The following is a 22,302-nucleotide window of genomic DNA, read 5'->3' on the forward strand; positions in this document are numbered from 1 at the left end:
CCCTCCTGTCATCCCCTGGTGTCTGTCTGCTTCATTACCCCTCCTGTCATCTCCTGGTGTCTGTCTGCTTCATTACCCCTCCTGTCATCCCCTGGTGTCTGTCTGCTTCATTACCCCTCCTGTCATCTCCTGGTGTCTGTCTGTTTCATTACCCCTCCTGTCATCTCCTGGTGTCTGTCTGCTTCATTACCCCTCCTGTCATCTCCTGGTGTCTGTCTGCTTCATTACCCCCTCCTGTCATCTCCTGGTGTCTGTCTGCTTCATAACCCCTCCTGTCATCTCCTGGTGTCTGTCTGCTTCATTACCCCTCCTGTCATCTCCTGGTGTCTGTCTGCTTCATTACCCCTCCTGTCATCTCCTGGTGTATGTCTGCTTCATTACCCCTCCTGTCATCCCCTGGTGTCTGTCTGCTTCATTACCCCTCCTGTCATCTCCTGGTGTCTGTCTGCTTCATTACCCCTCCTGTCATCCCCTGGTGTCTGTCTGTTTCATTACCCCTCCTGTCATCTCCTGGTGTCTGTCTGCTTAATTACCCCTCCTGTCATCTCCTGGTGTCTGTCTGCTTCATTACCCCTCCTGTCATCTCCTGGTGTCTGTCTGCTTCATTACCCCTCCTGTCATCTCCTGGTGTCTGTCTGCTTCATTACCCCTCCTGTCATCTCCTGGTGTCTGTCTGCTTCATTACCCCTCCTGTCATCTCCTGGTGTCTGTCTGCTTCATTACCCCTCCTGTCATCTCCTGGTGTCTGTCTGCTTCATTACCCCTCCTGTCGTCTCCTGGTGTCTGTCTGCTTCATTACCCCTCCTGTCATCTCCTGGTGTCTGTCTGCTTCATTACCCCTCCTGTCATCTCCTGGTGTCTGTCTGCTTCATTACCCCTCCTGTCATCTCCTGGTGTCTGTCTGCTTCATTACCCCTCCTGTCATCTCCTGGTGTCTGTCTGCTTCATTTCCCCTCCTGTCATCTCCTGGTGTCTGTCTGCTTCATTACCCCTCCTGTCATCTCCTGGTGTCTGTCTGCTTCATTACCCCTCCTGTCATCTCCTGGTGTCTGTCTGCTTCATTACCCCTCCGGTCATCCCCTGGTGTCTGTCTGCTTCATTACCCCTCCTGTCATCCCCTGGTGTCTGTCTGCTTCATTACCCCTCCTGTCATCCCCTGGTGTCTGTCTGCTTCATTACCCCTCCTGTCATCCCCTGGTGTCTGTCTGCTTCATTACCCCTCCTGTCATCTCCTGGTGTCTGTCTGCTTCATTACCCCTCCTGTCATCTCCTGGTGTCTGTCTGCTTCATTACCCCATCCTGTCATCTCCTGGTGTCTGTCTGTTTCATTACCCCTCCTGTCATCTCCTGGTGTCTGTCTGCTTCATTACCCCTCCTGTCATCTCCTGGTGTCTGTCTGTTTCATTACCCCTCCTGTCATCTCCTGGTGTCTGTCTGCTTCATTACCCCTCCCCGGTCATCCCCTGGTGTGGCGTCTGCCTTTGGTCATGTAATGTAATCCTTTACAGATGGACAATGATATTACAGTTTTAAGCAATGGACCTGTGTGTGTGTTTGTGTGCCTGTTAAGCCAATTGTAGACCCGAGAGAGAGTCACATAGCCTGTTTGTGTCCTGATTTTAGACGGCCAGCGCCTGCTGATTTAGTTTGAATAGCGTGTTTACCAGTGTGTGACTTCAATAAGCCTGATCAATAAGCCAATCCGAGAAGGGGATTAAACGTGAAGGACACAGAGAGAATGGCTCAACACTAAGGCTTTAGAGTCGCACAGAACAAAACCTTTCATTTAAGACCATTTCAAATGTGCTCACTCCTGATTTCTCTCTCTCCCTTAGAGATTGTGTGTAAGAGAATCAAATCAAATACAATTTTATTTGCCACATGCGCCGAATACAACAGGTGTAGACATTACAGTGAAATGCTTAACCAACCCTTAACCAACAATGCCGTTTTTAAGAAGAAAAAAGTGTTAAGTAAAAAATAGATACATTTTTTGTAATATATTTTTTATATTTTTTAAGCAAATAATTAAAGAGCAGCAGTAAAATAAAATAACAGTAGGGAGGCTATATACAGGGGGTACCGGTACATAGTCAATGTGCGGGGGCACCGGTTAGTTGGGGTAATTGAGGTAATATGTACATGTGGGTAGAGTGAAAGTGAATATGCATAAATAATAAACAGAGTAGCAGCAGCGTAAAAGAGGGGGTGGGGGACAATGCAAATAGTCCGGGTAGCCATGATTAGCTGTTCAGGAGTCTTATGGCTTGGGGGTAGAACCTGTTAAGAAGCCCTTTGGACCTAGATTTGGCGCTCCGGTACCGCTTGCCGTGCGGTAGCAGAGAGAACAGTCTATGACTAGGGTGGCTGGAGTCTTTGACAATTTTTAGGGCCTTCCTCTGACACCGCCTGGTATAGAGGTCCTAGATGGCAGGAAGCTTGGCCCAAGTGATGTACTGGGCCGTAAGCACTACCCTCTGTAGTGCCTTGCGGTCGGAGGCCGAGCAGTTGCCATACCAGGCAGTGATGCAGCCAGTCAGGATGCTCTCATGGTGCAGCTGTATAACTTTTTGAGGATCTGAGGACCCATGCCAAATCTTTTCAGTCTCCTGAGGGGGAATAGGCTTTGTCGTGCCCTCTTCACGACTGTCTTGGTGTGTTTGGACCATGATAGTTTGTTGGTGATGTGGACACCAAGGAACTTGAAGCTCTCAACCTGCTCCACTACAGCCCCGTCGATGAGAATGGGCACATGCTCAGTCCTCTTTTTTTTTTTCCTGTAGTCCACAATCATCTCCTTTGTCTTGATCACGTTGAGGGAGAGGTTGTTATCCTGGCACCACACGGTCAGGTCTCTGACCTCCTCCCTACAGGTTGTCTCATTGTGTCGGTGATCAGGCCTACCACTGTTGTGTCATCGTCAAACTTAATGATGGTGTTGGAGTCATGCCTGGCCATGCAGTCATGGGTGAACAGGGAGTACAGGAGGGGACTGAGCACGCACTCCTGAGGGGCCCCCGTGTTGAGGATCAGCGTGGCAGATGTGTTGTTACCTAGCCTTACCACCTGGGGGCGGCCCGTCAGGAAGTCCAGGATCCAGTTGCAGAGGGAGGTGTTTAGTCCCAGGGTCCTTAGCTTAGTGATGAGGTTGAGGGCACTATGGTGTTGAACACTGAGCTGTAGTCAATGAATAGCATTCTCACGTAGGTGTTCCTCTTGTCCAGGTGGGAAAGGGCAGTGTGGAGTGCAATAGAGATTGCATCATCTGTGGATCTGTTGGGGCGGTATGCAAATTGGAGTGGGTCTAGGGTTAATGGGATAATGGTGTTGATGTGATCCATGACCAGCCTTTCAAAGCAATTCATGGCTACAGACGTGAGAGCTACGGGTCGGTAGTCATTTAGGCAGGTTATCTTAGTGTTCTTGGGCACAGGGACTATGGTGGTCTGCTTGAAACATGTTGGTATTATAGACTCACTCAGGGACATGTTGAAAATGTCAGTGAAGACACTTGCCAGTTGGTCAGCGCATGCTCGGAATACACGTCCTGGTAATCCGTCTGGCCCTGCGGCCTTGTGAATGTTGACCTGCTTAAAAGATCACATAGTCATCCGGAACAGCTGATGCTCTCATGCATGCTTCAGTGTTGCTTGCCTCGAAGCGAGCATAGAAGTGATTTAGTTTGTCTGGTAGGCTTGTGTCACTGGGCAGCTCACGGCTCTGCTGCCCTTTGTAGTCTGTAATAGTTTTCAAGCCCTGCGACATCTGACGAGCGTCAGCGCCGGTGTAGTACGGTTCAATCTTTGTCCTGTATTGACTCTTTACCTGTTTGATGGTTCGTCGGAGGGCATAGCGGGTTTCTTATATTCCGGGTTAGAGTCCCGCTCCTTGAAAGCGACAGCTCTACCCTTTAGCTCAGTGCGGATGTTGCATGTAATCCATGGCTTCTGGTTGGTGTACGTACGTACGGTCTCTGTGGGGACGATGTCATCAATGCACTTATTGATGAAGCCAGTGACTGATGTGGTGTACTCCTCAATGCTATCGGAAGACTCCTGGAACATATTCCAGTCTGTGCTAGCAAAACAGTCCTGTAGCTTAGCATCTGCTTCATCTGACCACTTTTTTATTAACCAAGTCACTGGTGCTTCCTGCTTTAGTTTTTGCTTATAAGCAGGAATCAGGAGGATAGAGTTATGGTCAGATTTGCCAAATGGAGGGCGAGGGAGAGCTTTGTATGCGTTTCTGTGTGTGGAGTAAAGGTGGTCTAGAGTTTTTTTTCCCCTCTTGTTGCACATTTAACATGCTGATAGAAATTAGTTTCCCTGCATTAAAGTCCCCGGCCACTAGGAGCGCTGCCTCTGGATGAGCGTTTTCCTGTTTGCTTATGGCCTTATACAGCTCATTGAGTGCAATCTTAGTGCCAGCATCGGTTTGTGGTGGTAAAAATATAGATGAAAACTATTTTGGTAAATAGTGTGGTCTACAGCTTATCATGAGATACTCTACCTCAGGCGAGCAAAACCTTGAGACTTCCTTAGTATTAGATATTATGCACCAGCTGTTGTTTACAAATATACACAGACCGCCACCCCTTGTCTTACCGGAGTCAGCCATTCTATCCTGCCGATGTAGCGTATATCCCGCCAGCTGTATGTTATCCATGTCGTCGTTCAGCCACTACTCGGTGAAACATAAGAAGGCTGATATAGTTTGTATGGATGTCTAAAAGGATCTCTCTTCTCTCTCTCTCTCTCTCTCTCTCTCTCTCTCTCTCTCTCTCTCTCTCTCTCTCTCTCTCTCTCTCTCTCTCTCTCTCTCTCTCTCTCTCTCTCTCTCTCTCTCTCTCTCTCTCTCTCTCTCTCTCTCTCTCTCTCTCTCTCTCTCTCTCTCTCTCTCTCTTTCTTTCTTTCTTTCTCTCTCTCTCTCTGTGTCTCTGTCTCTCTCTCTCTCTTCTCTCTCTCTCTCTCTCTCTCTCTCTCTGTATGTCTCTCTCTCTCCCTCTCTCTCTCTCTCTCTCTCTCTCTCTGTATGTCTCTCTCTCTCTCTCTCTCCCTCTCTCTTGTCAGAGTGCATGCTGGGAGTGAATCGGGAAGCAGGAGCGATTGTGAGAGCGACTGGAATTCTTTTTCACTCTATTGGGTTTCAGTGTTTTAAGTGTGTGTATGTGTGTGTGTATATATATATATATATATATATATATATATATATATTTAAAACAACTTAACTAATCTATAAAACTATATATATATATATATATATAGTTTTATAGATTAGTTAAGTTGTTTTAAGGTTATTTTGTTTCACTGTCACTAAACACGTATAGGGATGGTGTGATCTTTTGAGGTACCCGCAAAACACCATTCTCAACGTCAACAGTGAAGAGGCGACTCCGGGATGCTGACCTTCTAGGCTGAGTTGCAAAGAAAAGGCCATATCTTAGACTCCCATCTTAATCTTTTATTTTTATTGGCCAGTCTGAGATATGGCTTTTTCTTTAGAACTCTGCCTAGGTCAGCATCCCGGAGTCGCCTCTTCACTGTTGACGTTGAGATTGGTGTTTTGCGGGTACTATTTAATGAAGCTGCCAGTTGAGGACCTGTGAGGCGTCTGTTTCTCAAACTAGACACTCTAATGTATTTGTCCTTTTGCTCAGTTATGCACCGGGGCCTCCCACTCCTCTTTCTATTCTGGTTAGAGCCAGTTTGCGCTGTTCTGTGAAGGGAGTAGTACACAACGTTGTACGAGATCTTCAGTTCTTCTTTGTTTCTGGCCATTTTGAGCCTGTAATCGAACCCAACAATTGCTGATGCTCCAGATACACAACTAGTCTCAAGAAGGCCAGTTTTATTGCTTCTTTAATCAGCACAACAGTTTTCAGCTGTGCTAACATAATTGTAAAAGGGTTTTCTAATGATCAATTAGCCTTTTTAAAATGATAAACTTGGATTAGCAAACACAACGTGCCATTGGAACACAGGACTGATAGTTGCTGATTTTTTTTTTTTTTTTTATTTTTTTATTTCACCTTTATTTAACCAGGTAAACCAGTTGAGAACAAGTTCTCATTTACAACTGCGACCTGGCCAAGATAAAGCAAAGCAGTGCGATAAAAACAACAACACAGAGTTACATATGGGGTAAAACAAAACAAAGTCAAAAATACAACAGAAATACATATATATACAGTGTGTGCAAATATAGCAAGTTATGGAGGTAAGGCAATAAATAGGCTATAGTGCAAAATAATTACAATTAGTATTAACACTGGAATGATAGATGTGCAAGAGATGATGTGCAAATAGAGATACTGGGGTACAAATGAGCAAAATAAATAACAATATAGGGATGAGGTAGTTGGGCGGGCTAATTTCAGATGGGCTGTGTACGCCTATGTATATATTCCATTAAAAATCTGCCGTTTCCAGCTACAATAGCCATTTACAACATTAACAATGTCTACACTGTATTTCTGATCAATTTGATGTTATTTTAATGGACAAAAAAATTGCTTTTCTTTCGAAAACAAATACATTTCTAAGTGACCCCAAACTTTTGAACGGTATTGTATTTGTATATAGTTATCTTAGTTATCTTTTGTTTGTTTTTAATCCCATCCTTCAGCTACCCTTAACCGCTCCCATCTATCTCTGAAGACCACCCAAATATATATATATATATATATATATATATATATATATATATATATATATTATTGCGAGAGAAAAAAACATGTGAGGGATTGGAAGTGATGCAGACAATTACATTGATGGAAGTTACAATCTATCTGCAATATTAAAGCTGATCTACCCCTAAAAATATAGATTAAAACATAGAATAAAAAAAAGTATCTTCTTCTTATTGGTGTCCTTTAGTAGTAGTTTCTTTGCAGCAATTCGACCACAAAGGCCTGATTCACACAGTCTCCTCTGAACAGTTGATGTTGAGATGTGTCTGTTACTTGAACTCTGTGAAGCATTTATTTGGGCTGCAATTTCTGAGGCTGGTAACTCTAATGAACTTATCCTCTGCAGCAGAGGTAACTCTGGGTCTTCCATTCCTGTGGCCAGTTTCATCATAGCACTTGATGGTTTTTGTGACTGCACTTCAAGAAAGTTATTTTCCGTATTGACTGACCTTCATGTCTTAAAGTAATGATGGACTGTCGTTTCTCTTTGCTTATTTGAGCTGTTCTTGCCATAATATGGACTTGGTCTTTTACCAAATAGGGCTATCTTCTGTATACCACCCCTACCTTGTCACAACACAACTGATTGGCTCAAATGCTTTAAGAAGGAAATAAATTCCACAAATTAACTTTGAAGAAGGCACACCTGTTAATTGAAATGCATTCCAGGTGACTACCTCATGAAACTGGTTGAGATAATGCCAAGAGTGTGCAAAGCTGTCATCAAGGCAAAGGGTGACTTTGAAGAATGTCAAATACAGTGGGGGAAAAAAGTATTTAGTCAGCCACCAATTGTGCAAGTTCTCCCACTTAAAAAGATGAGAGAGGCCTGTAATTTTCATCATAGGTACACGTCAACTATGACAGACAAATTGAGGAAAAAAAATCCAGAAAATATATAAAATACTTTTTTCCCCCACTGTATATGTTTTTGCTGTTTGTTCTCTCTGTCTGTCTCTGTCTCTCTCCCTCTCACCCTCTCTCTCCCTCTCACCCTCTCTCTCTCTCCCCCTCTCTCCCTCTGTCTGTCTGTCTGTCTGTCTCTCGCTCTCTCGCGCTCTCGCTCTGTCTGTCTCTCTCTCTCTCTGTCCCTCTGTATCTCCCTCCCTCTGTCTCTCTCTATCTCCTTTCTCCCTCTCTCCTCTCTTCCTTCCTCAAGTTGACCTTTCTCTCTCTCTCCTCATGTTAGGCTGTTGTGTGTTATTATTGTTGTCTGTTTGTTATGAAAAGGGTAATGAACCACACCTGTCTCTGACCTGCAGCGTTCTCCTCCTCCATAAACCAACATGGTTGTTTCGACAAGTAGCCGATGCCTCATGGCCATAGGTCAGGGCTGTGATAGCTGTGGAGTGTGTCTGTGTTGTGTGTCTGTGTCTTTGTTGTGTGTGTGGTGTGTGTGTGTGTGCGTGTGTGTGCGAGGGGGCCCCAGGTCAGACAGTACTCTGTCATAGACAGACATTTAGCACTGGGATAGGTTTGAGGGGCTGTCGGACGATAAGTTTAAACTTTGAACTCTGATCTACAGCCGACGTCTCTCACATCTCCATTCTGTCAGTAGCAAGATCAGCTGTGTCTCACCTCCAATAGACATCTCATCTCGTTCACCAATGTCTGGCGAACTTGGTGTTATTAGCGCTGTGTGCACTGTTCCTGAGCTTGTCTTGATGTGACCTGTGACCTCCAGTAGAGTTAGTCATGGGTACATATTACACTCTCAGAAATCAAGGGTTTAAATTAGTTCTTAAAGGGGTACAAACACTTTTCACTGTAGTGGTACCCTGTAGTGGTACCCTGTAGGTACCCCGTAGTGGTACCCCATAGTGGTACCCCGTAGTGGTACGTATTTTGTATTTTTATTTATATGTACATAATTGTACCCTTGCAGTTCGTACCTTAAAGAGCCAATATTGTACCTTAGGGGACAGGATGGTGTAGGTACAAAACCATTATTTTAGAAAATATACACATTTGCGTGTTCAGGATACCACCACAGTGACAAAGTCGCTTGTTCCTTTTAAGGGGCAAAAATGTACCTCTGAAAAGGTTTTTGGGTGTTGTTTTAACACTGTAGGGTGAAAAGCCTTATTTGCATATTTTCCAGGGTGCCTTTCAAGTGAATTTTAGATTTACCAGTACCACTCATGACTGTGTTGGCTAATGACAGAGACCTGGTTGTTGCATTCAATGGCTATCAGTCCTTTAGCCTTCACCAAGTGAGTGTGTAAGTGAATATTTCATCATTGAAATTAAATTCTTTATTACAATTACATATATCATAAGACCATACTTTGACAGCCAAATGTTTTATTATAAACTGGGTGGTTCGAGCCCTGAATGCTGATTGGCTGACAGCTGTGGTACATCAGACCGTATAAAAACAATTATTTTTACTGCTCTAATTGTCTTTATAATAGCAATAAGGCACCTCGGGGGTTTGTGGTATATGGCCAATATACCACAGCTAATACCACACCCCCTCTGGCCTTATTGTTTAATTATAACCATTGGTTACACGGTTATACAGTAATTGTGCCAGCCCTACCCAACACAGTGGTCTAAAACTCCTGGTTTGCAGGCCACATCGGGCAACTCACATTATGCTGGCTTGCAAAGTGATATGTAATTCCTATTGGAATCAATACAGATTTATGATATCCAAAAATGTGTGTGTGTGTGCGTGCGTGCATGCGTGTGTGTGTGCGTGTGTGTGTGTGCATGTGTGTGTGTGTGCACGCAATTCTGTCAGAGGGGCTTAACAGCCTAGCTACAGGATTGTCTTTCCATCTAGTCAAGGGTCTGAGATGGAGTGGCGGAGGAATGAGAGCAATTACTGCATTAGTCAAGGCAATTACACAGTCATCGGGGCCCAGGAGAAGACAGGCTTCAGTTGAACAGAGGGAAGATATTTCATAACTTTTCCCTGGAGGAGGATTGAGTAGAAAGCGCATAGGAAATGGAACACAGAACACACTTCATCAGATTCCACGTTCCATTGACTCCATGTTGGTAAAATATGAAATATTCCTTATATTACCGGATAATTCCAGGATGTCGTGTTTTTCTATTTTATTATTGAATGTTCTTCAACCTTTTTCCAATAACATTCTGGAATTCAATTAGCCACTCGGATAATTGTATTCCTATTCCACGGCCAAAACAGTGCCGTCCCATCATAAGATTTAAATTACCTGATTTAAATGTTGTGCCCAACTCGTTATGACAGAAACTCCTTTTCAGAATGGGCCTTTAGACGTTAATGGCAGAGTAGCAATATGCCCTAATGGTTAGATAAATGAATTAAAAACTAGAGAGTTTCTGGCTCAAAGAATTAGTTGTGGTACTTACTTACTCTATAGAATCCCAAGAGCTGGGTACTTGAAGCCGATTGGTCCTGTGAATAACCATTTCCATTAATGGAGAACGGAAATGCCATGCCAAAGAAAGGATTTGTATAGAAAACATTTATACAGCATTTATCTAGTATGCTATAGATCACAATTTCCTCCTATTTTTTGTGTCTTGTCTGCTTCGTGGAACTAAATGAGCCATAGTACTTTCAGTTCCGAGGATATTTTATCTCTTCTACTGTGCTTCGATGGGAAAGGAGAGGGAATGTGTACAGAAAGGTGACTGGAGTCACATGGCTTTCCTGTGATATACATCAGAGGCTTAATATGTTATAATAACCATAATTTTGAAGCTGTTTTATCTTGATTTTGTGTCTTTCTAACTATGAACTAAAGTTCCTGATAGGTGTAGCTGAGTAGGCGCCCATGAATCTGTCCTCTCGGACTTTGATGCTGGCCCTCTCTTGTAATGTGACTCCAGCAACAATGTGGGGGGACACCTAAGGGTAGGGGCCTCCCCTTTTGTCCCAGAAGATGTTCTCCAGGAACCGCTTCAATGGACAACACAGAACAGGTGTCGCCCCCAAAGGGGACACCAAGGAGAAGGTCCGCAAAAAGAGGGCCCCCAACCCCAGGGTAGCGCTTGTCATCCGGGAGAAGATCCACCGCCTGCTCCAAGGATCCGGCCAGGAGCTACCCGCCCCAGACCATAACTATGCTGGGATCGAGGAGGAGGGGGGGGGAGGAGAGGGGCAGGAGAAGAGAAAGGAGGGCACAGATATTTTTGCGAGGTGTGGGCCCAGAGAGGAAGCTTGCTCCTCGAGGGTCCCCAACGGTAAGGCACATGAAGGGGTGTCAGGGGCATCCTGTGTTGGAGAGGTGGAACTGAACAGAGAGGGCTCTGTCAAAATCCCTTGCACTCTGCAGCACAACAGTAGCAGCTGCCAATCTCCAGTGAAGCAGAAATGGATCATCCCGGACGGGATCAGGACTGTCCCGGAACAGAGACGAACACCCAAACACCAGAAATGGATCATCCCGGCAGGGATCCGAACAATCCCAGAACGCAGAAGAGAAGCTCAACACCAGAACCGGATTGGTCCAAACATGAACGGTTCTGGGTTTGGTGCAGTGGCAGGAGCAGCAGGGGGTAAGGCTGAATTCACTCGGACACGTGGAGAACCAAAAAGGCCTGTTTCTATGGGCGACTATGTGGATTACAGAACTCGGCATGATACTCTGCTGGAGGAGGATGAGGAAGAAGAGTCTAGCGCCATCATCGAGCACATCCTAAAGGAGCTAAGAGGGATCAACAAGATCCAGGAGGAGATCTCAGACCTGCGGGACTACCTTACTTCCGTCCGTGGCTCTGTAGAGGAGGTATCTTCCTGTGTGGATGCTGTGCTCCTGGAGATAGAGGGCATTCGCTCCGGAAACAAGGCCAGTGGCAGTCCAGGGGATGGGGCTTGGTCTGGGGCAGCAGGGGGCAGCGACGGGTCCCTCTTCACCCCTCGCCAGAGGCCTGTCAGCGCATATGGCAGTTTGGGCAGGCAGATGGAGCCTTTAGATTCCAATGTCTGCCGACTGTCCGTCTTCAGCGAACGCCACAGCATCCACGGAATGCCCGCTGAGATCCATTTGCCAACGTTAGAAGAAACGTCTACCACAGTCTCGCCAGGCACAGAGTCAGTGGAGCTTGAGGGCCAGGAACAGGAGAAGGGTGAGCCGGAGGATACGTCGGAACACAGCTCAGACATCCCAGAACCCACCATAGTCGGGAAACTGAGCTTTAGCTACCTGGAGCAGCAGGAGGGCCAGTACTGCCCCAGCACCAGCTCCCTGTCCTCAGGACATAGCCCCAATTCAGAGTCTGACCTCGAGAGGCCCTTGTCCAGACACGGCACAGGGCGTGGTGGGGCTAGTGGTAGTAGTAGGGGTGGTGGGGTGGAGGGCTTGGGCGGTGCTGGCCCAAAGCATGGTGAGACTGGGGAGGCTAGGTGGCATGAAGAAGGCTCTTACTCCAGACAGGGGAGTCTGGAAGAGCAGGAGGGAGAGGAGCCTGCCTGCGTGGAGGGGACAGAGAGCTGGGATCGGTACAGGGGCTCAGGGGGGTATAGTACCGGTACCCTGGGCCAGTCTTCCACAGGAAGCTCGGACCACCTCTCCCTCCAGTCTGGACTACACTACAACCCCGCCAGCACCTCCAGCCATGAAGAGTGGCGCGCCCATAGACGGAGGCCAAAACCACAGCCTGGTACTCAATTTCCGACCGATGCCCACCCAGAGAGCCACCGCCTGGGGTACGAGTGTGCCGCTGATTACTCATATCACCAGAGCTCCGGTTACCACTCAGTGGAAGGACATACTAAGGAGGTGGAAGGGTACGGCTACGTAGATCCCCACACAGATCTCAGCTACACAACTGACTGCAAAGTTGATAGTTACCAGGAGACTTATTCTGGCTATGAGTGTGGCATGACTGAAGAGTCTACAGATGGAACTTGTACCTGGACTGAGAACTCCTTACTGAGCCACCCCACTGCGGTTGAAACAGACATGCCATTGGTCAGAGGGGATAAAACAGGAATGTCATTGGTCAGAGGGGAGGAAAGAGTTATGCCAGACCTGGATGGCCGCCTCCCTCGCCCTAACAGCACAGAGATCCAAAACATGGGTTTTAACGTGAAGCGGATCGGCCAAGCTGTGCTGGACTTCAGTTCTGCCCTGCGGGGTGCGCTACGCAAGCTGGAAGAACCCGGAACCGCCCAGAGTCCTGGAGTCGAAAACGAGATGGAGCTACCCACAAGCCTCTTTGTTGAGCCTCAAATGGACTTACCCCATGCAGATATGTCTCAAATGTTCCAAGAAGATGGGGTGAACCCAGGGGCCACGGACGACACAGAGGGACAGACCCAGACCAGTGTCCTTTCCTCTGCTCCCTCAGACCCCTGCCCTAGTGAACCCCTGCCAGAGGAGATCAGCGACAGCCTCCCACAGGACCATGATGACCCTTGCGAGTCCTCTCCCCTTCCCTACCCTGGACAAGGTGTTTCCCACCCAGGCCTAGACCTTTCCTCACCTGGCCCAGAGCCTACCTTCTCCCCGCCCCATATAGAATCAGAGGAAAAGGGACTGTCTCCTCTGCCCCAGGGCCTAACAGACGCCCCCACTCTCAACACCTCGCTATCGCAATGCACCACTGCAGAGTCCCTCTCGCTTTCCTTCTCAACTGAGGAGCCGACACCCCAGGAGAAGCAGGGAGACGAACCCCCACCGCTGTCACCGCCGCAGCCCAGCACAGACGCAGAAGTCCCAGATACCCCTGCAGCCCCTGAGGGCGAGGCAGCGAGAGAGGCAGAAGCAGAGGGAGTGGAGGAGCACCCCATGGAGAGGAGCCAGAAGTGCCTGAGGACCTTCCAGCAGATGCTGCGGGAGAAGAGGGAGACGCGGCACCAGCTCACCAGCATGACCATGTCCACGTTCGAGGAGGACGACCTCATCACAGGTAGCTATCACCTACCAGACGTCTCTGCCATCCATCGGACTGTTACTCATTAAGCACTGTCTGGAACAAGAGCACATGTTCATCACCTGGTTATAATTTTTTCTCTGACACACGTCTACATACTCATTTTGTTTCCGTCTCTGTGCTGTAAGTGTTTGCATGACCAAAAACTTGTACTATATTTTTCTTTGTTGACTTCTGAATCCTCATCTTCCTTCGCTTATCTTTTTTTGTCTCCTCAGGCCTCAGCATGTTTTCTGTTTGAGTTTAGTACATTTTTCTTCTTATATTAAAAACAATCTATCATTTTGAATGTTTCTCATCTCGTGGAAGAATCTAGAGCTATTTTCTGAGCTTTTTTCTGTGCGCCATACCATTGTTATATTGTTTTCTGAGAAATCGACACTTCCAAAGAAACCTCAGATCGTTTTCAGACGACCTTTTTAATGATCAAAGCCCCCTATTATTTTATAACAATCCCTTAAATATCTTCACCATCTTCATCAGTGGCTTTTAAAAAGGCTTTTACTTTGTTCATCACCAGAACTAATCTTCTACGGTATTATTTTTGTCTCATAATTAAAGCGGCAATCAGCGGTAAAAACAATATCAAAGGAACTCCCTGACCCTATTTTGGTAAAAAGCTGAGGAATGGGGCTGGATAAATGTAACCACTCTCACATTCATAGACAGAGCTATGGATGCATGATATCAAAGTTATAGTTGTAACCATGTTTTGTGGCTATATAGTTTTTGTCTACATTTACTTTGTTCACAAACATTGAATTAATACAAGCTTATATTTTGGGTTCTGATGGGGTACAACAGTTGAAATGAATTTATTTTAAGTCCAAAAAATGATGTGGCAACTGCTGATTGCCCCTTCCATTGACTTCAATGTCAATTATTTCACATACAGTACATTCAGAAAGTATTCAGACCCCTTGACTTTGTCCACATTTTGTTACGTTACAGCCTTATTCTCAACTGAATTAAAAAAAAAATCCTCATCAATCTACACACAATACCCCATAATGGCAAAGCAAAAACAGGTCTTTGCAAATTTATAAAAGAATAAATAACTTTTATATCACATTTACGTAAGTATTCAGACCCTTTACTCAGTACTTTGCTGAAGCACCTTTGGCAGCAATTACAGCTTTGAGTCTTCTTGGGTATGACGCTACAAGCTTGGCACACCTGTATTTGGGGAGTTTCTCCCATTCTTCTCTGCAGATCCTCTCAAGCTCTGTCAGGTTGGATGGGGAGTGTCGCTGCACAGCTATTTTCAGGTCTCTCCAGAGATGTTAGATCGGGTTCAAGTCCGGGCTCTGGCTGGGCCACTCAAGGACATTCAGAGACTTGTCCGAAGCCACTCCTACGTTGTTTTGGCTGTGTGCATAGGGTCATTGTCCTGTTGGAAGGTGAACCTTGCCTCAGTCTGAGGTCCAGAGCGCTCTGGAGCAGGTTTTCATCAAGGATCTCTCTGTACATTGCTCCGTTCATCTTTCCCTCGATCCTGACTAGTCTCCCAGTCCCTGCCACTGAAAAACATCCCCACAGCATGATGCTGCCACCACCATGCTTCACCGTAGGGATGGTGCAATGTTTCCTCCAGACGTGACCATACTCTACCATAAAGGCTTGATTGGTGGAGTGCTGCAGAGATGGTCCATCTGGAAGGTTCTCCCATCTCCACAGAGGAACTCTGGAGCTCTGTCAGGGTGACCATCGGGTTCTTGGTCACCTCACTGACCAAGGCCCTTCTGCCCCGATTGCAGTTTGGTCGGGCGGCCAGCTCTAGGAAGAGTCTTGGTGGTTCCAAACGTATTCCATTTAAGAATGATGGAGGCCATTGTGTTCTTGGGGACCCTCAATGCTGCAGACATTTTTTTGGTACCCTTCCCCAGATCTGTGCCTCAACACAATCCTGTCTCGGATCTCTACGGACAATTTCTTCGACCTCATGGCTTGGTTTTTGCTCTGACATGCACTGTCAACTGTGGGACCTTATATAGACAGGTGTGTGCCTTTCCAAATCATGTCCAATCAATTGAATTTACCACAGGTGGACCCTAATCAAGTTGTAGAAAAATCTCAAGGATGATCAATGGAAACAGGATGCACCTGAGCTCAATTTCGAGTCTCATAGCAAAAGTTCTCAATACTTATGTACAGTTGAAGTCAGAAGTTTACATACAACTTAGCCAAATACATTTAAACTCAGTTTTTCACAATTCCTGACATTTAATCCTAGTAAAAAATCCCTGTCTTAGGTCAGTTAGGATCACCACTTTATTTTAAGAATGTGAAATGTCAGAATACTTGTAGAGAGAATGATTTATTTCAGCTTTTATTTATTTCATCCCATTCCCAGTGGGTCAGAAGTTTACATACACTCAATTAGTATTTGGTAGCATTGCCTTTAAATTGTTTAACTTGGGTCAATCGTTTCGGGTAGCCTTCCACAAGCTTCCCACAATAAGTTGGGTGAATTTTGGCCCATTCCTCCTGACAGATACTTATTTCCCTCATTCAAATGCAAATCAATTTATAACATTTTTGACATGCGTTTTTCTGGATTTTTTTTGTTGTTATTCCATCTCTCACTGTTCAAATAAACCTACCATTAAAATTATACACTGATCATTTCTTTGTCAGTGGGCAAACGTACAAAATCAGCAGGGGATCAAATACTTTTTTCCCTCACTGTATATGCCCCATTTGGAGCAATGCATCACCACCCTCCATTCTAGGAGCAGTATGGCCATTTACTGGATTAAAAACATTACTTATCTCCTATGAAAGTAGGGTCTGATATTAAAGAGGAAGAGGAAGGATTAGGAGTCATTTTCATGATGAATTATACATGTTGATGAAACATTCATGACCTCAGTTCCTGTCTATCTCTGTCTCACTGTGGGCCTATTTTAACATTACCCTCCCAGCATCACAACTGTAGCATTTTACTGCAAATGGATCAGCTGGAAGTTGTTCTATTTACTTTAACTGCTTAGTTGATGACTCTGCCTCCCTCTCTGTCTCTCTGTCTCTCTCTCTCCTCTCTTTCAGATGGAAGTCAAGATGATCAGGTCACTTTTTGTCGTCTTAAAGTCTATTTTTCTAATGTCAATGTCTTTTATACGCATGTCCTCATAACTGGTGTGTTTTGAAGTTGACTAATCTTGCTCATGAGTTACTACCTCTGTGTTACATGGCAACATCAAGTAGTATTACCTAAATTGCTTCCTTCAGTTGGTTTGTCTCTTGGTGGTGATTTTAACCTTTATCCCTTTATGATCTTGTCGATGCTTGTTTTCCTTGTTCACCCTATCAGTCCCGAGACCCCAGCGAAAATCCACTTTTCATTTATCTGACTTTCATTTGTCTGACTTTCATTTGTCTGACTTTCATTTATCTGACTTTCATTTGTCTGCCAGTCCAACCACTTTTTTTAGCCTCACAATTAAGTGTTTTACCATTTTAGTTTCAGGACAACCAGGGCTACAAGTAAAACACACAACTATTTGACATAATCAGTTGCATTCGTGAGTTTTATTGACAAATGTCAATAAAAAAAAAAGGTCAGCCAAAGCAAAAACCTGATCAAAAAGAATTTATATGAATGATGTAAGTACAGAAATGGTTTGCTCACTGGGAAATTAATATCCAACTAGTCAGTGACAACTGTGTGGAGTTTGGAGTTTGTGACTGCAACTAAATGTGAGCTTATTACAGTATTATAGACACTATGATATTCTATGTAGAAGAACCCCTTACCGTCTAACAACTGTTGTGAGCAAAACATGTTACACGTGTGTGTTCGTGAGAGTAATCTTTTCATAGATGGCTTTGAATAGTTTGTAGCTCAAACTATTTGGACTCTACAGATGTTCTTGTAATAAAAACCGGCACGGGCCCCTTCGGGATCCGCCCTTGTCTCACAAACAACGCTCTAGCTCAGCCCACTTTAATCACACAGACTAGCGGTTGGTATCTACGGCTGCAGAAGAAGTAGACGAATCCATTGGGGTACAACCCAGAAGTCAAACACACAATGTTTAAAAGGGGTTAAAGTCCAAAACGTGCCGGCATTACGGTGGGACTCATTGGGTTAACTCTCTCAGCATTACGGTGGGACTCATTGGGTTAACTCTCTCAGCATTACGGTGGGACTCATTGGGTTAACTCTCTCAGCATTACGGTGGGACTCATTGGGTTAACTCTCTCAGCATTACGGTGGGACTCATTGGGTTAACTCTCTCAGCATTACGGTGGGACTCATTGGGTTAACTCTCTCAGCATTACGGTGGGACTCATTGGGGTAAAGGAGTTGAGGGCAGCAGGTAGCTTAGTGGTTAAGAGCGTAGTGCCAGTAACCGAAAGGTTGCTGGTTCTAATCCCAGAGCCGACTAGGTGAAAAATCTGTCTGTGCCCTTGAGCAAGGCACTTAACCCTAATTGCTCCTGTAAGTCGCTCTGGATAAGAGCGTCTGCTAAATGACTAAAAAACAAAACAAACAACATTAAAGCACAGGATATAGGTATCAGGGTTTCACTTCAACGGTAGTGTATTTCAAAGCTTTGCTGTAAATGCAGTAGTTCTAATGGTTACGAGGTTGAAAGACACCAATCACAGCTGAATAGGCCATTATTGACCGCATGTTGAACATACATACACCCTTCAGTAGAAATTGGAGGGACATCAATATGGCATGGGATAGTATTGATGATGATCGATTGTTTCTTGACAGGGCCCGCAAAAAGTGTATTTGAAAAGGAAAGGTGCGTGGGTGGGTGCGTGGGTGCGTGGGTGGGTGGGTGGGTGGGGGTTATCAGTACCCTATTCTGTGCTGCTTCATGTGCAGTTGATGATGCTCACTCATCCAACCATCGGTGTGTTTGTTTGGCGATGAGAATCCTCTTTGGCATGCTTCAGAGAAACTCAACCAACCCAGTCCAACCGCTCTTTCTTTATCTCTGATTCTGCCGTGATATTATGTGTACATGTTCTATTACCACAACCTCTATGAGAACTGTCAGTCTCAGTGGCTAAATGTCTGACCTTTGACCTCTATTACAGGGCCGAGATGGAGACCCCAGCCAGCACCCGTGGGCCAAGCCTGGGTCAGTGACACTGCCTGTGTGTGTCTGTCTGTCTGTCTGTCTGTCTGTACATATTCAAGTGGACTGGAGTCCAACCACCAGCAATGATGACCTCTAATAGATTTGGTATTTTGTTATATCTTGTTTTGTTTTGAACTGTGTGTGTTTAGTGGTGCCACGCCCTTTGGGATCGACAGCATGCCTGACCTCCGCAAGAGACGGCCTATCCCCCTGGTCAGCGAGCTGGTGAGTTTCTCTGACCTCTGACCTCTTCACCTTTCACTCCTGAACTTTCAGTACCTCAGACAGACGGCAATATAAAGATTTACCTTTGGTAAATAACCGAATAGGACCTCTATAAAGTCAAAAGAAAATACTATTGCAAAAATATAAAGTACAAAGAACTACAGGGACAGTGTACAGTAGTGCATGCTGTTTAAGTTGCTGGTTATGGCAGGGTATTGTATTTGTACACATTATCCTGCACCTTGCAGATTAAAAACTTCACTCAAGGCCGTTCTGTTTCCAAGTGTGGTATATTTACACTACCAGTCAAAAGTTTGGACACACCTACTCACTCAGGGCTATCGTCTGTATACCTTGTCACAACACAACTGATTGGCTCAAATGCAATAAGAAGGAAAGAAATTCCACAAATAAGAAGGCACACCTGTTAATTGAAATACATTCCAGGTGACTACCTCATGAAGCCGGTTGAGAGAATGCCAACCGTGTGCAAAGCTGTCATCAAGGCAAAGGGTGGCTACTTTGAAGAATCTCAAATATAAAATATATTTTGATTTGTTTAACACTTTTTTGGTTACTACATGATTCCATATATGTTATTTCATAGTTTTGATGTCTTCATTATTATTCTACAATGTTGAAAATAGTAAAAATAAAGAAAAACCCTTGATGAGTAGGTGTGTCCATAATGTTTGACCGGTAGTGTACGTGTCACTAAAGAAAATCCATTGACCTTTCTTCTCCTCAAGTGTCTCAGAGCAGAGCGAAGTCTGACTGTGTTTGAAGTGTTTCTAAGTGTTGAATGTTTGATGTGGGAGAGCTGCTCTCTGAGGAACACCTGTCTTCTTTTGATTCTCTAACCTTTTTTTTCTTTCTCATTCTTTCTCCTCCTGCACTCTCTTCCCAGGCGATGGTAAGTGTATATCAGTGAGCTCAACACAGCCGATAACATGCATGTGTGACCAACGGCTTCACTCTGAACTCAACACTAAGTCCATAGAGACACTACTGTAGGCCTGCTATGTGGTTTAGGCACTGTGTTATTCCACTCCACAAGGTCCTTAATGACCTGCTTTCCCTTGTCAAAAACAGGAGGGGGAAAAACCCCACATGTTTTTACAGTACGACGCTAGTCTGACACCTACTTCACAACAAGTACACATGACACACATTATAATCCTGTCCATCTCTTCTCCCACACACACGCACAGGCTTTCCTATGCTGTAGCACTCAGTGACAAAACGAACGCACAGGCTTTCCTATGCTGTAGCACTCAGTGACAAAACGAACGCACAGGCTTTCCTATGCTGTAGCACTCAGTGACAAAACGAACGCACAGGCTTTCCTATGCTGTAGCACTCAGTGACAAAACGAACGCACAGGCTTTCCTATGCTGTAGCACTCAGTGACAAAACGAACGCACAGGCTTTCCTATGCTGTAGCACTCAGTGACAAAACGAACGCACAGGCTTTCCTATGCTGTAGCACTCAGTGACAAAACGAACACACAGGCTTTCCTATGCTGTAGCACTCAGTGACAAAACGAACGCACAGGCTTTCCTATGCTGTAGCACTCAGTGACAAAACGAACGCACAGGCTTTCATATGCTGTAGCACTCAGTGACAAAACGAACGCACAGGCTTTCATATGCTGTAGCACTCAGTGACAAAACGAACGCACAGGCTTTCATATGCTGTAGCACTCAGTGACAAAACGAACGCACAGGCTTTCATATGCTGTAGCACTCAGTGACAAAACGAAAAGCAGAGTGGAGTCTTTGTCTTTTTTCTCTCCCCAGAGCAGCCATTTTAGCCATATAGTGGGAAACAGCTGACGACATTGATTAGCTTGTTTAGCAGGGAGCAGACAGACAGACAGACAGACAGACAGGTTCTTAGCATGTTTTGTCAGACAGTCCACTGTGGAGGAGAGAGGGAACCAGACACACAGGGACATATCAGAGCACCGCTAAGCGCGAAGAACTGCTAACATGTTGATGATCTGTCCTTAGACAACTACAGTCTGAGTCATATACACAACAGGCTCTATCCTGACCCATAGAAACATTTAGCCTGAAATCCAGAACCTGTTTTGCTTACATTCCACTTCATGTACTCCGTGGCATACAAAGGAGTGGAATGATAACAGACTGGTACCCAGGATAAGAAACATTATCCCCTGTACACACATTTGCAGAAGAAGAACACCTCCACCTGCTTTCACAAGTGAAGGTGTGCAGATAACATCCCGTCCCTTACCCCCATTAAAATTAGGCTTCCTATTTGACAGTGTATCCAAAACATTTAACCAACCTTCAGAATTAAAATATTACATATCTGTGTGAACTAAAGCCACAGTTATTGAGTGGTGCAGTGGTCTAAGGCACTGCATCGCAGTGCTAACTGTGCCACTAGAGATCCTGGTTCGAATCCAGGCTCTGTCGCAGCCGGCCGCGACCGGGAGACTCATGGGCGGCGCACAATTGGCCCAGCATTGTCCAGGGTAGGGGAGGGAATGGCCGGCAGGGATGTAGCTCAGTTGATAGAGCATGGCGTTTGCAACGCCAGGGTTGTGGGTTCGATTCCCACGGGGGGCCAGTATAATTTTTTTTAAATATATGTATTCACTAACTGTAAGTCGCTCTGGATAAGAGCGTCTGCTAAATGACTAAAATGTAAATGTAAATGTTATTGTATTAGTACATAATAAACCTCTCTTCTGTCCTCAATCCTCTCTCGCTTCTCTCTCGCTTCTCTCTCTCTTCTCTCTCTCGCTCTCTCTCTTCTCTCTCCCTCTCTCTTCTCTCTCCCGCTCTCTTCTCTCTCTCAGTCCATGTTGCAGGCCAGGAAGGCTGGGCTCTCTATGGCTACAAAGACGTCCCTTAAGGACCAGGAGCTGGTGAGAGAGACACACACATACACACACACACACACACACACACACACACACACACACACACACACACACACACACACACACACCGTTCACCACTTGTTAATCTATTCAGTCTGACCTTTCCTTGGTCATCTTGTGTGAAGTGCTGTCCTGTGTGAGGTGTGAGTTTATAAATAGCATAGTGTGGCTTTCCCTGGTAGAGTACTCTCCCTCTTTCTTTCTCTCTCTCTTCCTCTCTCCCTCTCCCTTATGCCCCTCTCCCTACCTCTCCCTCTCTCCCTACCTCTCCCCCTCTCCCCCTCCCCCTCTCTCCCTACCTCTCCCTCTCTCCCTACCTCTCCCCCTCTCCCTACCCCTCTCCCTACTGCTCCCTACCTCTCTCCCTACCTCTCCCCCTCTCCCTACCTCTCCCTCCCCCTCTTCCTCTCTCCCTCTCCATACCTCTCTCCCTCCCCCTACCTCTCTCCCTGACCCCATATTCCTGTCACATTCTGAGAAGAACTTCCTCTCATCT

General features: G+C 45.6%; 1 protein-coding gene across 1 annotated transcript in view; it reads left to right on the top strand.

Moving 5' to 3' along the window:
• Window positions 1–22,302, top strand: part of LOC121530978 (protein unc-13 homolog B-like) — a 133,573-nt gene that overhangs the window by 32,026 nt on the left and 79,245 nt on the right. The window contains exons 4-7 of the mRNA XM_045226981.1: window positions 18,623–18,666; window positions 18,816–18,891; window positions 19,799–19,804; window positions 21,723–21,791. Of these exons, the coding sequence (XP_045082916.1) occupies window positions 18,623–18,666; window positions 18,816–18,891; window positions 19,799–19,804; window positions 21,723–21,791 (195 nt within the window). The remainder of the gene's footprint in view (window positions 1–18,622; window positions 18,667–18,815; window positions 18,892–19,798; window positions 19,805–21,722; window positions 21,792–22,302) is intronic.

The sequence above is a fragment of the Coregonus clupeaformis genome, chromosome 18 (assembly GCF_020615455.1).
Source record: "Coregonus clupeaformis isolate EN_2021a chromosome 18, ASM2061545v1, whole genome shotgun sequence".
Classification (NCBI taxonomy): Eukaryota; Metazoa; Chordata; class Actinopteri; order Salmoniformes; family Salmonidae; genus Coregonus; species Coregonus clupeaformis.